This window comes from Cavia porcellus, unplaced genomic scaffold (assembly GCF_034190915.1).
Source record: "Cavia porcellus strain 051 isolate PalLab524CR breed Dunkin Hartley unplaced genomic scaffold, mCavPor4.1 scaffold_6, whole genome shotgun sequence".
Classification (NCBI taxonomy): domain Eukaryota; kingdom Metazoa; phylum Chordata; class Mammalia; order Rodentia; family Caviidae; genus Cavia; species Cavia porcellus.
In genome coordinates, this window is record NW_026947489.1 from 48,221,306 (window position 1) to 48,233,748 (window position 12,443).

Sequence of the window (12,443 nt, forward strand, 5' to 3'; positions counted from 1 at the left end):
GAGGAAACAGGTGTAGGCACCATCCCTTAAAGTATAAGAATACATATAAACACGCTACATGCCACATACATGTATATGTGCATAAATATGGATGTGGTTGGGCACATATCTTACCTAGACACCATTGACTTGCCTGGTCAGAGAATTAGGCTGAGACATTTTGTGCCTGGGAAATAGTGCAGTTTATCTTTAAGAAGGCTAGAAAAATAAGAGATGAGGCTCACGTTGCACGGATGACATCACTAGCTTTTGGCCGCGCGCTCCGTGTTCTCGTCGGTGGGTTTTAGCCAAGGCTGCAGCGCCGGGCGCCCGAGCGAGCGAGCGAGCGCAGCAGCGGCTTCCCCAGCGCCTGCACCCGGGCGAGGTGACTTCTCCAGCTCCCGGGGCGCAGCCTGGGCTCCCGCCCCTCCCAGGCACCCGCAGAGCCCGCGAGGCCTCGGAGCCGCTGCGCCTGGAGGAGGAGGCCGGGAGGGAAACCGAGCCACCCAGCTCCCTCCCCCACCCTCGCTCCATTCACCTCGGTGACTGTCGCTTACTGGGAGCCTGATTGCCCGACTCAGAGGCCGGGACCGGATTCACTGCGCGCTGCTGCCCAGGGAGCCGGCGTCTCGGCACCCGGGTGAGCCGCAAGGAAAATGGTGCAATCGCAGAGAGGCTGACTCCGGCTGGGCAGAGCAGACCCAGCGCTAGAGTGCTGGGCTCAGGAGAAGGGGACGGGTTGTTGGAACAGCCAGGACCGGGCTTTCCTCCCTGCCCGCAGCGTTTTCTTTGCACCTGGACTGTATGCTCCCAGCCTGCAGGGAGCCACATGAAGTGAGGCAGAAGCGGGTTTGGAGGTGGCCGGGTGGACACTCCAGGAAGGCGCCCGAGAGCACGGCGTTTCGCCAGGAGGACCAGCCGGCAGCGCTTGGCGACTGCGCGCCCTGTCCATGGTGTTGAAGGCGCCCCGCGCCGCGCGCCCTGCCTGGTGCGCCCTCCTCTGCGCAGCCCGCCCCTCGCGCCGGTCTGTGGTCGCCCATTCTCCGCCAACCCCAGGCCAGAACTCGTCCCGTAGCGCTGCCTGGGTGTTCGCGCCGTCCGCCTGAATGGCGAGGTCGGAGGCCGGCAGCCGGCGAGCTCGCGGGGAACGGTGGGCAGAGACCGCGCGTCCGCGGGAAGCCCGCCGCTGAGTCCCGCGTGGGCCGGCCAGGGACCTGCTGGGAACCCGAGGACGGAAATCTCGCAAAGAGCCGACCTAGGAAGGAAGCTCGCTGCTGGGTGCACATCTTGGGTCTCCGCTTGCAGACCGGAAAGGGAGAGACCTTACAGGTAGATCCAGGCGGGACTCGGGAGTCTGGCGCTGGCACCCAGCGGTCTCCTTTCGCCGGCGGGCGGTGTCGCGGGTGTAGGCAGGCGGCTGCCCCTGATCGCACCGCCCCATCCCCTAAATTCCCGGTCTCTTCGCTGCACAAAAAATCCGCAGAGAGCTCCACCGCACGGAGGGGGCTCGGGCTTCGGTTTCCGGAGCAGGGGTGCGTCCAGAGGCCGCGGGTTCTGAGCAGTCGCCCCCTGTGGGGCGGGGAGAGGGCGGGAAGTCGCCGCGTGGAATCAGCCACGGCCAACGGCTACGCCTGCTTCGGAGGATGAACGGGAGTCGGATCAGAACTTTTTAGGCCGCTCGCCGCCATCCCCGCAGTCCCCCGGCCGAGTCCCCCGCTGTCGCTGTCCCCACCCCCAGCTCGGCGCCGCCGTTTGGTCCCGGGCGGGCGCGCGGAGGAAGGCGAGGCCGCGGCGGGTCATGCCCAAGGTGTAGGCGAGGCGGAGGCATGGCTGCCGGAAGGTTGCTGCTCTACACGGGCCTCTCGCTAGCGCTCTGCGCCCTCGGCATGCTGGCTGTGGCCATCTGCTCGGACCACTGGTACGAGACGGACGCCAGGAAGCACAGGGACAGGTGCAAGGCCTTCAACACCCGCCGGGTGGACCCCGGCTTCATTTACAACAACAACAACAACTTGCCGCTCCGGGCCAGCCGCTCGCGCCTGGACCGCTGGGAGGGCAAACTCCTCCGGGCCCGGAATCGCCGGCAGCTCTTCGCCATGAGCCCGGCCGACGAGTGCAGCCGGCAGTACAACTCCACCAACATGGGCCTCTGGAGGAAATGCCACCGGCAGGGCTTCGACCCCGAGATCGCCGCCCTCATTCGGAAAGGTAAGCGCGAGGCGTGGCGCTGCAGAGAGCCGGCCGCCTCTGGTAGGCCCCGCAGCACCTCGGCTCCCCTCCCCCTGGCTGTCCCAAATCCCGGCTTCAGGTGGTGCAGTTTTCCTGGCTGAGCCTCCCCACGCTGCTGATGGAGTGTGCTGGAGGCTCTACCTTCTCTCTGCAGACTCTGGTCTTGCTCCTGTCTTTCCAGATTCGCCTGGAATCTCCTGGTACAGGGTTCTTATCCAGGATAATGTCTCATCAGCCTCAGAGAAGGAAGGGAATCCACAATATAAGGCTGTGTGCCCTTTAGGAGTGACCTGTCGGTTCCAAATTTTAATTTTGTTTTAGATGTCCAACTGATCCGATTAAGGGAACTAAAAGGCACTTCTCCGAGAGAAGGCCTTGTTCATAGCAGAAGCATCTGCTGAGTGCTGTGCTATCCGGGGCGTGCTGAAGGCATCGGTCATATAAACACCAATGCATCACCGCCCCTGCTCTAAGCAGCTTCAAGCCTGTTGGTAGCATAACACTGCCGTTCTTTATTCCTCCTTGGAAAAAGTGGTCACAAAAGGGATCTCAGTTGAATTATCCGCAGGGTCTACTAAATACAATGAAAGTAGCACCAAAGTGGGCATTTCAGAGACAAAAATTACAGTTTTTAGATGGTTTATATGAAAAACCCTAAAAGTATACCAAAACAGAAAAAAAGCTGAGTTTACAAAACACAAAAATGTATTTGATACTTTCACAAATCTTACAAATTTTCATAAAGATTTCATAAATTTTCATAAAGATTTCATAAATCTTAAATTCCTCTTCAATTTGTAAATCTTGCATAATTTATATGTCGGCAACTTTCCTGTTCTCTCAACTCGCTGAAACATTGTTTGGATGTGATGTGTGTTAATACTGGAAAAAAGAAATATGTTCTCTTCCATGGTAGCTGCACCCTGGGAAGGTGTGCAGATGTTATGAGTCTCACCTTCTCTCTTTCTTTTCAATTATTAAATGGTGAAATCAAGTGACAATGATGTTATTATTTGCAAAATGCTTTGAGGCTGAGACATAAAGCAGTTCTTATTGTTTCTTATTGTACTGCGATGAGGTTTGCTGATGTTTTAAAATAACACTTGCGAGAACTGAGGCTCTTTGATTTATAAAAGTGTAGGGTTGATCAGAAAGAAAATTAATTTGAAAAAAGTCACTTATTTAAGAATGACAAGCAGTCCTATGGTTGCGGAGGCTAGTTTGCTTTTAGATGGTAGGCAGGTCCAGGGAGAGAATCCATCTTGGTGTTTGTTTTGTAGCTTCTTTAGGATGACTAGAGATCTCAGTTGAATTAGTTATGGGTGTGTTCATGCTGCAAACATCCTATCTGCTTTAGGGTGACCTATTTGGAGCTCTATAACTTTATAAAGATATGCAGGATATTGGGGGGACTCTAGCAGAGGGCAACTTAGGGTTAGATTGAGAAGCAGGAAAACAAGAGGAAATAGGAGTCATTTTTGACATTGGCTGACTTCATAGCAGGTTGCAGTTCCATAAAGTGTTGCTTTAACCATCCTTTTCTGCTTTTTAAAATTGGAAATGACAGGAAATTAGCTGAAAAGTAGGGGAGAATTCACATTAGTAATTACTGGCAAACACTGGCTGGATTTTCTGAAGGACATTCTTGAATTTCCTTCCTTGATCACCTTCTAGAACAAGACAGGCATCCTGTCTGGGATTGGTTAACCCCACTGAGAGAAAGGGAATGGAATTCATGGGTCTGGTGGCTTCATCCAGGGCTCTGATTTTGTTACTCTGCTTGGCAACCTGACTAGAAGGGTTGACTTGGTGTGTGCACCAAAGGGACTGGTTACCATAGTGACATGTTCTTCCGGCAAGGCTGGAAACAGTGACAGGGAAAGGGATAGGGGAAGAATGTACAACATTTTGACTTTGTATCGACTAATTTTTAATTGCAGCAACAGAAAATGGGCATGCACAGCAGGGGGATTGAATACACTGATACTTCAAGTTGGCAGGGCATTGTATTTCACTTGAACTAATGGAAATGCTGTTCTTCATCACCCCAAATACAGCAATCACTGTCAGCTGCAAGCACCCGCTTACCATGGCTGTATCTGTCCACTTGACATTCTTGTTAGGTATTATTGAGATAGATGGCATGCCAGCTGTACAAATCTTGAGACTTAAGGTCACTATCTCCATTTTTAACCTCAAAACATAATCTTCAAAAACCATATCTCCCTTTCCCAAGTAGCAATGTGCACATTTTGGCAATAAGCACATCTTATATTAATAGAATTCTCAGGCAATTCCAATAATATATAGAACATAATTTCTGTATTTAATTAGTGTTCCTCCAAGCAGATTTTATGTGGAAGTTAAAAAAAGAAATTGATATTTCTATACTTAAATTTAGGATATCATATGGAAAGATATTTGTCTTACATTATTCATAAGCCTCAAAAATATTTTAGACCCTGTCTCTTTGAAACATTACCTTCTATTAAAATTCTGGAAAGCGAGGACTGGTGGTGCATGCCTGTAATCTCAGCACTCTGAGAGGTCAAGGCAGGAGGATAGCAGGTTTGGGCCCAGCTGGAGCAATCTAGTGACTTTGCAAGACTCTATCTCAAAATGAAAATAAAAAATAATAAAAATGGGGCTGAGGATGTGCAAAGACCTTGGGTTCAAACTCTGGCACAAAAGCAAGCAAACAAGAAAGAAGGAAAGAAGTGTTTTAGGCCAGGAGTGAGGAAAACCAGACAAAAGATTCTTTAAAATCTATCAATGTCATTGGAGAATGAGAGATTTATCTAAATGATCCAATAGCCCTAAGGAACTCAATCATTTGTCAAATCAACGTTCGTTACATTAGAAAGTGCTCTTTGTGCATTTAAAAATAAAACTATTAAGTTAATAATAAAAGTCAAATCTATATCTGATTTGAAGAATAAATCTTTTGGATTCATATTCTTTCTGAAATTCATTTTATTCAATACTCTGCTGTATTCCCAAGTATTTCTGGTCATGGTGTATTTATTTGTTTGCATGACTGAACTGTAAGTTCCTGGAGGGCAGGAAAGACAAACACTTATAAAATTCACTCACCAGATACCTCATACTTCAGAAATATAAAAGTGAAGTTTAAAGAAATTTATCCTCAAGAGCTAATTCTAATGATAGGAATACATGTGTGGAGTCCAGATAAAAAGATTAGTTGGAAAATCATGATTTTAAAAAAATGAGTGAGCGTGGTGATCAGGTCAGGTTAGTATTTCAACAGATACTAAAGACTAGGAAGGAAGGAAGGATGGAACAAAGGGAAGAAGGAAGGTTTCTTTCCTTCTTTTTTTCTTTTTCTTTTTGTGTGTGTATATGTGTGTTTAAAGGCTCCAAACTACTCTCAGCTGGTCTACACGATATTTCTGCCCCCAACCCATTTTATTTAAAGGAGAAAAAGGAAAAAAAAAAAAAGGAAGAAAGAAACTAAAAATTTCAAAACACTTCAATCAGGGGACAACAATGGTACATACATTGTGCATTGTCATCCCCAAATCATTCACCCAGAGCGCAAGACATCTGCATTCAATTGTCTGAACAATACCAGCACAAATCCTTCTCTTCAGTAAACTCTGAGAAATCAGTAGTATAACTATCTTAACTAATTTTTAAAATATACAAACACATATATATACACATATGTTGTTTCTTTCAGTGTCTCACACTAATGAGACAATACCGTATTTACACATGCGTGTCTTTTTTATTTCGCTTAGGAGTATGGTCTCAAGTTGCATCCATTTATCTATAAAAGCCTCCAGTTTATCAGAAGGAAGGTTTCTTGGGCAAAAGCTTTTTCAAAGAATAAGGGGAACACACAGTTGTTTTTGGGTAACATGTCACTGAACAGACTCACATCACTCAGTGTCATTATTTTTCATGTTAGATAAGATTTTATTTTCTTCTTGAAGGCAGGATTGGGTAGGGGATAACGCAAAGAGAGATTACTCTAAATTCCCATGTGACTCTTCCATGAAGAGTTTTAAATCAGGTCTTCTTATCTTCTTGCCTCTCAACCTCATCTCTGACTCCCTGAAAAGTCCTGTGGGTCTGGGGACAGATTACTGACAGGATTCCTTTTCTAAAATCCAAGACTTCTAGGTACTTCAGAAGAGTAGCTCTAGATGAGATTTTGCTCCAGGGAACATTTATATTCTTTGACTTGCACTGAACTTATATTAATAAGCTTTGAGATAAAAAGACCCTCAACTAATAACCTAATAATTTTTTATTACTTGAAAATTTGCCTTTATAATTGACATCGGCCCGAAGTATTTCCATAATCATAGGGCGGTCGTCAATACTCTGCAAGCTATTTTAACATTTTGCATGTTTAAAAATCAATAATGTAAACTGCACATGTATAATGTGATGGATGGGCGTCCATCAATAGGGTGAAGCAATGGAGAAGACCTAGCTTTCTAAATTCTTGTAGAATTAGTGTCAAGAGAATGAATTACAGAGATAATAAAGCTTGCACCAGAAACAGGCAAGAGGTAGACTGTGTCAGCCTTGGAGTAAAATTAGGGAATTAGGGAAGCTTGTCTGGTGGAAGTAAAATCTGAGCAAGATTTTGATGAGGTTTGGAGGTGGGTGGGGAGAGAGGTTATTTCCGGAAAAGGGACTAGAATTGGATCTTTGCCGGTGAAAAAGAAGCGCTAGAGAGAAGATGCACTAAATCTACAGCTGTGCTGACCAACAGATCACACTAGCCGTATATGGCTGCTTCAACTTAAAATAGTCAAAATTAAATAAAATCCAGAAATTAATTTTGTTAGCTACATTAGCCACATTACAGGTATTTAATAGGCATATGTGGCTATTCATTGGTTGTTCGATTAGACAGCACAGATTACAGCGATTTCCCATAGTTTGAGAAAGGTTTTTTGGGTGACACTACAGCAAGCCGACTGCCTTGAAGGGGAACAAGCACATGCTTTGTTTCAGATGAGGATAACTGCATGGCAATATATTCTTACAGCCAATTATTCTTTAAGAAACTTTTTTTGAATGTTTTGGGCATAAGGTTTTAGTTCATGCTAAATCTGTATTTGATTAATTTTCCATCATTGACTTACAGAATTCTTTCATGATTTTCTTTGCTTTCTTTTTTCCCTCTCCATTCAAAACAGCTTGCAATGTTGATTGGATAAGAATGAGATTAATAATAGCCAAGCATAGTGCCAGATGCTCTTATTAAAGTTGTTTTGTCTTTTTGAGGGTGTTTCTCTGCAGTTTGGGTTGGCCTTGAACTCACTTTGTAGCCCAGGCTGGTCTTGAACTCACAACAATCCTCCTGCCTCAGCCTCCCGAGTTCTGGGATTACAGGTGTGTGCCACCATGCCTGGCCTCTTCTTAAAGTGTTACATGCATTCCTTAACTTGTTGTTCATCATAACCCCGTAAGGGGGACATTCTTCATATTACTTTTACTTCCCCTGTAGAGGAAACAGAGGCACAGAAAGGTCAAATAACTTGTCAGATTTTAAGATTGGTAAGTGAAGATTGTCAGAATTTGAATTTTGGCCCCAGGTCTGGGAACCATCTCACCTCAACTATCTGATGGGATCTACCGGGGCAGGGCTGGATAAAGAAGAGACTGGTATGTTGATTCTCAAACTGGAAAACAAAGGGAGTAATACTTTTAGAATCTGCTTATGTACTTATTTTGAGATCCACTTGGAGAAGCTGTGATAAGTTTTGTCATGTAAGTTTTGGACATTTACTGTGCTCAGAATAGTAGATGAAGTTTTTTTAGGCACAAATGATATAGTTATACCCTTCAATAAACATTCACTCACTAAATGTTTATTGAGGGCCTGTGGGCTGCTGGTCAACAGAAGCTGACATTCTGGATGGGTTAGGGGCAAGACACACACAGACACACACATATACGCAAAATCTATTGAATAAAAATATTATCGAGTAGTCTAATCAGTCTATGATACAGCATAAGGTAGTGAGTATCATGAAGTGTGTTTGTATTTAGAGACACAAAGCAGGAGAACAAGTAAGGCAAAAATAAAGCAGTTCTGTTAGTTTTAGTTTAACAGGAGGCTTTGGGTGCTGTGGGAAGAAGAGGGGTAAATCTTACTGAGACTGGAGAAGTTTCACACATTCCTGAAAGACAGCAGCTATCTAATTTCTACAACACATATGGGTGGCTGCACAAAGTAGGTTGAGAAAAACTATTTGATGATGGAATAAAACTCTTAAACCTACGTAGATGCAGAGAAAAACCCATGCAAACCATGGTAGTCTTCTATACATGGCACACATTTTGTGTATAAATGTTCACTTTGTGCTCACATGTAATAAGTAAACACAGTTACAGTCATGTTTCTCCTTATAAACACCCCAAACACAAGTACTTGTGGAAAGCTGAAAAGCAGGAGAGGAGGCAGGTGCATGGTTGGGGCCACGTTCAGCATTTGGATGCCTTAGATGTGCAGAGTTCTTTGTAGATGCTGGGGACAGAGAGAACAAAGAGGCACACTTAGTTCTCATCCAGAGGAGGCTACATCCTTGCTCAGCTCCCAATGTTGTTTGTCATGTGTGAACGGATGAGGCTCTTCCTCAAGCATCACATCTGTATTAACTGGACCAGGAATCTGCTGGGCAGGCAGTACTAGGCTAAACTGTTTTGATTAAGTCAACAAAGCCAACAACCACCCTGTTCCTGAAGGTTGGTTTATTTATTCTTCTATAGTATAGTTGGTAAGGATCAATTAGAGGATTGATTCTGTATATTCCACTTTGGATTGTCAGTTAAAAATGTTTCCCCTTTCTCTGTTATTAATAGGTGATCCTAGGCTTTCTGGCAGAGGGCTCAACATGGTCTGGTCAGCTTGGTGTTTCCCTCACATACATGCATACATACATACAGAAGTGTTACATGTCCATGTTAGGTGTCAGAATTAGAGTCATCAATGTTTGTTTAGATGCAGACACTTCCATAACTTGCTGTCCCACACTGCACAGAGAGAGGGATGAAGTGCGTGGTTCAGTGGATGAACAGAGGGAAAGTTATTCTAATGTCTTCAGTGGATGGCTCCTGTTTCGGAGAGAAACCGTTTATTTATTTTGGTACTGGGGATCAAACTCAGGGGTATTCCACCACTTAGCTGTATCAGCAAACCTTTTCATTTCCTATTTTGGGAAATAGGGTTTCACTATGTTGCTCAGGATGACCTTGAATTCACAGTCCTCCTGCCTCTGTCTCCTGAGTGGCTAGGACTACAGGCATGTACCACAGCGCGCAGCTGATAGGGCATATATTCTTTAAAGGGATTTTATCTCCTCACTTTTAAAACAGTAAGTCTGATTCTAGAAACCCCAAGCCCTTTCACATTCTAACATGCGATGTGAAAGTTAAGTTTAGGTGCTAGGGCTGAGACGGTAGACAAGGGGAATAGGCAAATGGGGGAAGGAAAGAAGAGAATAAGACAACAAGATGGAGAGACAGGAAGGAAGATACTTCCGAAGGGATCATCCCCAGGTGCTAATTTGTAATAGGGAGATGCGGAAGTCAAGAGGCTAATTTCTTATCATTATATAATCATGCAATAAAAGTGAACTTTTGCTCCTTCTAATGACTTGTTACCATTCTGCAAATTGAGGTTAAACATTTAAAACCAGTAGAGAAAGGTAATGGATGCAACATAATGTGAAGGTACTCAATGCCACTGAACTGTAAAAATGATTAAAATGGAGTATTGTATATGGTATGCTTGTTTCCCCTTGTGTTAATCAGCTTTCTGTTACTGAAATAAAATATCTTAAGTAATCAATTGCATAGAAGAAAGTTGCACTGAGGCTCACAGCTTTGGAGGTTTCAGTCCATGGTTAGTTGGTTCTTTTGCTTTTCATGATGGGTAGCCGATCATGGTGGGAGCATGGGGCAGAGGAAACTGCTCGTCCTTTGCAGGCCAAGAATCAGAGAAGGGAAAAACAGGAAGGATGGACCCTCAATATCTCCTCTGAGTCCACATGCCCATGACCTAACATGCTTCTGCTAGGCTCTGACTCTGAAATGTTCCACCATCTCCCAATAGCACCGGAAGCTGAGAACCAAACCTTTAACATATGGGGGACAATCAAGATGTGGACTGTAGCATCCTCAGATTTAAATAAATAACAAACGAAATTTAAACAGCTAATAGAGAAGGGAATTGGTTTCTGTTAGATGTATAGAATAATTCATAGCCAAGGCTACAGAAGTTAATTAAACAAACAAGATTCTTACCCTCCTAGGGCTTACATTTAACCATTTTTGAACATTATATATTTTTTTCTGAACAATTTTTTTTGTTGGTGATGCTGACTGGATGCAGGGCTTCAGGCATGCTAGGTAAGCACTCTACCACTGAGCTGTACCTCCAGCTTTAAGCAAGACTTTTAAAGAACACCAATATATAAAGCATGTAGAAGTAATGAGTAAATTCCTCAAATCATTTAAAAATCACTGAACGATGAAGACCTTTTCAGTGTACTTATTCTGTAAATGTCTACTGAGCAGCAGGTATGCCAGGCATATTATCTGGGCTGGAGGACCTGGAGCTGAATCCAGAGTCCTGTCCTTGAAGAGTAAAGAACGGAGAAGCTATGAGAGTAAACTAACAAATACCAGCTGCCCGATTGTTCTTTTTTTTTAAAATTTTTTTTTGTCTTTTTCGTTTTTATCGGTACCAGGGATGGAACTCACGACTGCCTGCTTGCAAGGCAGGCGCTTATGCCGCTGAGCTAAATCCCCAGCCCCTGCCCGATTGTTCTACAAGAGATTTTTGTGCTGGGGTCCCAGGTGACTGGTGCTAATTCAGAGCAGTCATGGCAGAGTTTGCAGAAAAGTGGACTGGATGTCTAAGATAATCTTAGAGAGGACTTGTGGACTGATGAGGTGGAATGTTAGTGTTACTTAAAAATTATTAAAGAATTTTGGTCTCGCATCTCTTTCACCCTTCCCTCTTGCTTCCCAGATTCTCTGACTTCTCCTAAGAGGCATCTATTGCTACCAGATCTTTATAAATCACACCAAAAGCATTCTATTCACAATATTTAAAAACAACAGCATACATATGTTCCAAGCGGTGAGCAGGTGATTTAAGGATGAGAAATGTTTATCATTTGTAAATTCATATGCATAGAGATGGCACTTAAAGGACTCTTCCAGGAACCACTAGGAATCATCTACAGGTGATATTTAACCTTAATAAAAGCTACTGTTGGCATTCAAAAAAGTTTGACAGATTTGCTGCTTTTATGGGAGACTGCAGTATCTGAATTATTTCCATTGATTTTTTTCGGCGTCGAAGTATTTTGCCAAGAAAAGGCAATTTACTTTATATTAGGCCATCTTCCTGCAATTATATAATTTCCTGCTTTTTAAAATGACCTGCTCTCTTATATTCAGGACCTCACTGTGTTGGACACTTTATTTGCTCTGGAGCATCTCTCATTCAGTTTCACCCTGAATTCCTCTTCATCTTGACCATTGCGATTCTACTTAGGCAACAAGGCTCCAAGGCAGTGAAGTGTTTCACAGACCGATGGGCAGAGCTGTTTTCACCATAAGGAAACTGCATGTCCATGTGCTGCTGCAGGTCAGCTGTAGGACTCGAGGGCAGCTGGCGACTGTATGTGGGACACACCTTCCTTATACCCTGGCAAGTCTGTCTCAGGCTGTGTTCTCATGGACTATGAGAAACACACTCAAAAATGTCCCTAGCATCACTGTTGGTGACAGCAAAATAAATGGGTAGGGAAAAAGGAAAATGAGATGTGATATACTGATACAATGGAAACCATTATGTAGTTAAAATACATGTAATGTATCTACATATTTCCAAATGGATAAACATAGTATAGTGAAATGAGGAGTGTGCAGAATGAAATTCAGAGCAGGATGACATTTCTACGATGTTCCAAACCAGTAAAACAACATTGGACTGTGTTTACAGAAATACATTTGCATCATACGTATAAATATGCAAGGGACTAATAAATACGAAGTGAAGGATGGTGTTTACCTTTCTCAAGAGAGAGGAAGAAGTAAAGTCAGGAATGGTTCCAGGAGGCTGTATAAGCATCTGTGGCATTTTATTTCTTAAAAAACACACAACGAGGATTTGAAGCAAGCATGGCACATGTGAGCGTGCACACTCGTGTGTGGAAGGTCGTTGTCATCCTGACAGG

General features: G+C 44.1%; 1 protein-coding gene across 2 annotated transcripts in view; it reads left to right on the forward strand.

The window, feature by feature from the left end:
- The first annotated feature begins 260 nt into the window (after positions 1 to 260).
- The window catches only part of Tmem178b (transmembrane protein 178B), a 398,102-nt gene continuing 385,919 nt past the window's right edge, over positions 261 to 12,443 (forward strand). Inside the window, exon 1 of one of the 2 annotated variants that reach the window (XM_023567511.2) lies at positions 261 to 2,187. In XM_023567511.2, the coding sequence (XP_023423279.1) occupies positions 1,806 to 2,187 (382 nt within the window). In that variant the 5' untranslated portion in view covers positions 261 to 1,805. The remainder of the gene's footprint in view (positions 2,188 to 12,443) is intronic. The other variant, XM_063250614.1, reaches the window with a different exon arrangement.